This window comes from Mus pahari, unplaced genomic scaffold, assembly GCF_900095145.1.
Source record: "Mus pahari unplaced genomic scaffold, PAHARI_EIJ_v1.1 scaffold_13248_1, whole genome shotgun sequence".
NCBI classification, from domain to species: Eukaryota; Metazoa; Chordata; class Mammalia; order Rodentia; family Muridae; genus Mus; species Mus pahari.
In genome coordinates, this window is record NW_018394135.1 from 10511 (window position 1) to 14103 (window position 3593).

General features: G+C 42.6%; 1 protein-coding gene across 1 annotated transcript; it reads left to right on the top strand.

The window, feature by feature from the left end:
* Window positions 1–373: 373 nt before the first annotated feature.
* LOC110315887 (olfactory receptor 2A12-like) lies at window positions 374–1322 on the top strand. The gene has a single exon (XM_021189822.1). The coding sequence runs from the start codon at window positions 374–376 to the stop codon at window positions 1319–1321; it is 948 nt and encodes a 315-aa protein (XP_021045481.1). The 3' UTR covers window position 1322.
* The last annotated feature ends 2271 nt before the right edge of the window (window positions 1323–3593 follow it).

Genomic DNA, 3593 nt, shown 5'->3' on the forward strand with positions numbered 1-3593 from the left:
TTGAATTCTTGAACACTCAATTCTTCCCATGACGTCTTCCCAATGACTTATAAGCTCTGTGGTCCACGAATTATAAGACACTACTTTTTTGGGTATCTCCCATTCTTTTTGTAAATTCTACATTTCGAAATGTAGAGTTCATAATCTGGCATCTCAGAATAAGTTGGAATTGTGTGATAGAAGAAAAACATGCTGTTTCATATAAAATGGAAATTCTTCTTAAAGCTTTGCTCTCTGGCTCTGTGGGACCCTGATATGTACTTGACTTGGATATGTACTTGGCATACCTGGTATACGAATGGCAGCAGAGTTAGCACCGGGGGCTTCTCTTTCACGATTGACAGCTCTGCTCTATCTTTGCAACAGGAGAAGGATGCAGGACTTCCTCAGGAGAAACCACAGCTCTCTTACCGAGTTTGTCCTTCTAGGATTCTCTAGTGACACACGGATAAATGGCATTCTGTTTGGCGTCTTTCTTCTCCTCTACCTCACCACCCTCCTAGGCAATGGACTCATTATCACCTTGATACACATGGATTCCCGCCTCCACACACCCATGTACTTTTTCCTCAGTGTCTTATCCATTCTGGATATGGGCTATGTCACCACCACAGTGCCCCAGATGCTGGTACATCTGGTCTGTGAGAAGAAGACCATCTCCTATGTTGGATGTGTGGCTCAGATGTACATCTTCCTGATGCTGGGAATCACCGAGTCTTGGCTTTTTGCAATCATGGCCTATGATAGGTATGTGGCCATTTGCCATCCCCTCAGATACAAAGTCATCATGAGTCCTTTGCTGCGTGGGTCACTGGTGGCCTTCTGTGGGTTCTGGGGTATCACCTGTGCCCTGATATATACTGTTTCTGCTATGATTCTTCCCTACTGTGGCCCCAATGAGATCAACCACTTCTTCTGTGAAGTGCCTGCTGTCCTGAAGTTGGCCTGTGCAGACACCTCTCTCAATGACCAGGTAGACTTCATCCTAGGCTTCATCCTTCTCTTGGTCCCGCTCTCCCTCATCATTGTTGTCTACATCAATATCTTTGCTGCTATCTTGAGGATACGCTCAACTCAAGGGAGGATCAAGGCCTTCTCCACCTGCGTGTCCCACATCACTGTGGTCACCATGTTTTCAATCCCTTGTATGGTTATGTATATGAGGCCTGGCTCTGAGTCCTCCCCAGAAGAGGACAAGAAGCTGGCTCTCTTCTACAACGTCATCTCTGCCTTCCTCAACCCCATCATCTACAGCCTTCGTAATAAAGATGTGAAAAGGGCTTTCCTCAAGGTGGTGGGCAGCAGCAAAGGGTCAGGGTGAAGGCTTGTGTGTGTGAGACTAGCAGCCTCCTGGAACAGTCTCCATGCAGCTTTCCGTACAGAGGGAGCCTTCCATAATGATACTAAATTACATCTAGTGAGTTGACGTGGTTCAATGTCACTAACTTACTGAAGACTTTATTGGGGTGTCACTGTGTATTACGTGTACTTATTTGGCATATGGTTCTATATGTTCATAGAACATTCAGCATATGATCACATATACAGGTTCATAAAACTCCATCTGGGTATAGAACTATCCCACCACCACATAAGGTGACATTGTATATGGTCCCCAACTCTAGCCTCGAATACGGATGCTGGATGCCATTGTTATTTACTCCCCTGGCATAACCTCCTCATCTTTTGAATGTTACATAAACTGAGGCAGTATGTGATGTCAGGGGTGTCTGATTTCGCTCATCTTAACCTCCCTTGACCCATCTAAAGTGTTTTGTATAACAGTAGTATGCTTCTATTTTTGCAGTAGTGTATTCCATATTGCCACAGTTTAATTTGCCCCCAATAGTGATAGTTTCTATTCTTTGGCTATTCCTTATAATGTTTCTATGAATATTTGTGTGAAGGTTTTTTTTCTCTTTTTAATAGTTTTAAAATGACACTTGCTTATTTATTGTGGGAGGGGACACGTGTGCCATGATGCGTATGTGGAGACTGAAGGATAGACTGTGGGTGTCAGTTCTCCTTCAGTCTACCATATGGGACCTGAAGATCAAGTTCAGGTGGCCAGACTTTGCAGCAGCTGCCTTTGTCTGCTGAGCCTCTCCCTGGCCCTCACACGCAGACTTTCGGAGAGAGGTTTTGTTTTTCTTTTTCCTCTAGAATAAATACACAGAATGTGAATGCCATGGCATAGGGTATGTGTATAGTTCAGCTTATAATTATATTTTAATCAACTCCACAGTTAGATGCCATTTCATACATATCAGAGTGCACTTAAACAGATGCTGTTTAAGGAAGGCTGTGCAGCACTGAGAATCCTGACACTGCTGGAAGGATGTAAGCCGGCGTTAGTGCTTTGAAAACAGCCTGCCAGTTCCTCAAATACTCAATGTAGAGGGACATGTGGTCCATCCATATTAATCTCAGATACATACCTAAAAGAAGTCAAAACATACACTAGTATGCAAAAATGTACACACTTGTGGCTAGAGAGATGACTGAGTGGTTAAGAGCGCCGGCTGCTCTTCCAGGGAACCCAGATTTGATTCCCAGCATCCATGAGATAACTCACACCTATCTGTAACTCCAGGTCCAGGGGTGATGCCCTCTTCTGGCTTCCATAGGCTCTGCACGCATGTGGCTTACAGACATGCATGCATAAGCACTGCACGCATGTGGCTTACAGACATACATGCATACATGTAAAAAATATTTTAAAATGTATATACTTGTGGTCATAGCAACTTTATTCATGCCAATTAAAAAGCAAGATCATCAACTCAAAGCCTGTTAGTTGAATGGGTAAATAAAATATGGTATGTCCACATAATGGAATGTATTTTGCACTAAAAGAGAACAAATACAATATGTGTAATATACATATATGCTACAGTGTTGATTTGTCTTGGAAAAATTAAAGAAGATTGTTGCAAAATTCATATAGCATGTCATTTCATTTATATAAAATACCCAGAATAGGCAAATTCTTAGGAAGAGAAGGTAGGTTGATATACTTGTCGGTCCTAGGGATATGGTGGGAATGGAGGTGCAATTACTTCTATAAGTATGGAATTTATTTTGAGGCAATGAAAATGCTCTAAGACTATATCATGCTAATGGGTAGGAAACTCTATGTAGTAACATACTGAGCTGTATACATGAACTTTACAGAATGTGAATTATACTTAGATAAAGCTGTTTTCAAACAGAATGTGCCAGTGTGCTTTTTGAAGAGAGTGTGCAGTCTGGCACTCGCTCTGGATATATGAGCTCCCATTGCTCTGAGTGTTACCCTGAGGCAAGTGTAAAAGCCAGTATTCTCTTACTCTAGTCAGTCTCAGAGGCCAAGCAGCATGCCGGGGTCACTGCGAGCATCTGCGTCTGAGTTACAGGTAAGGGGGCTGAGTTTGCTTTATGTGCCCATCTCCCTTCCATTCTGCTCACTTTCGAAGTACTTGCTCAAAGTTCTAATTGGCAACTGGAATAAAAATTTAAGCTATTTCTTTAAAGAAATTATTTATGTATGTATATGCATATGAGGAGAGAGGGAGAGGAGAGGGAAAGAAGGGGAAGAGAGAGAGAGAGAAAGA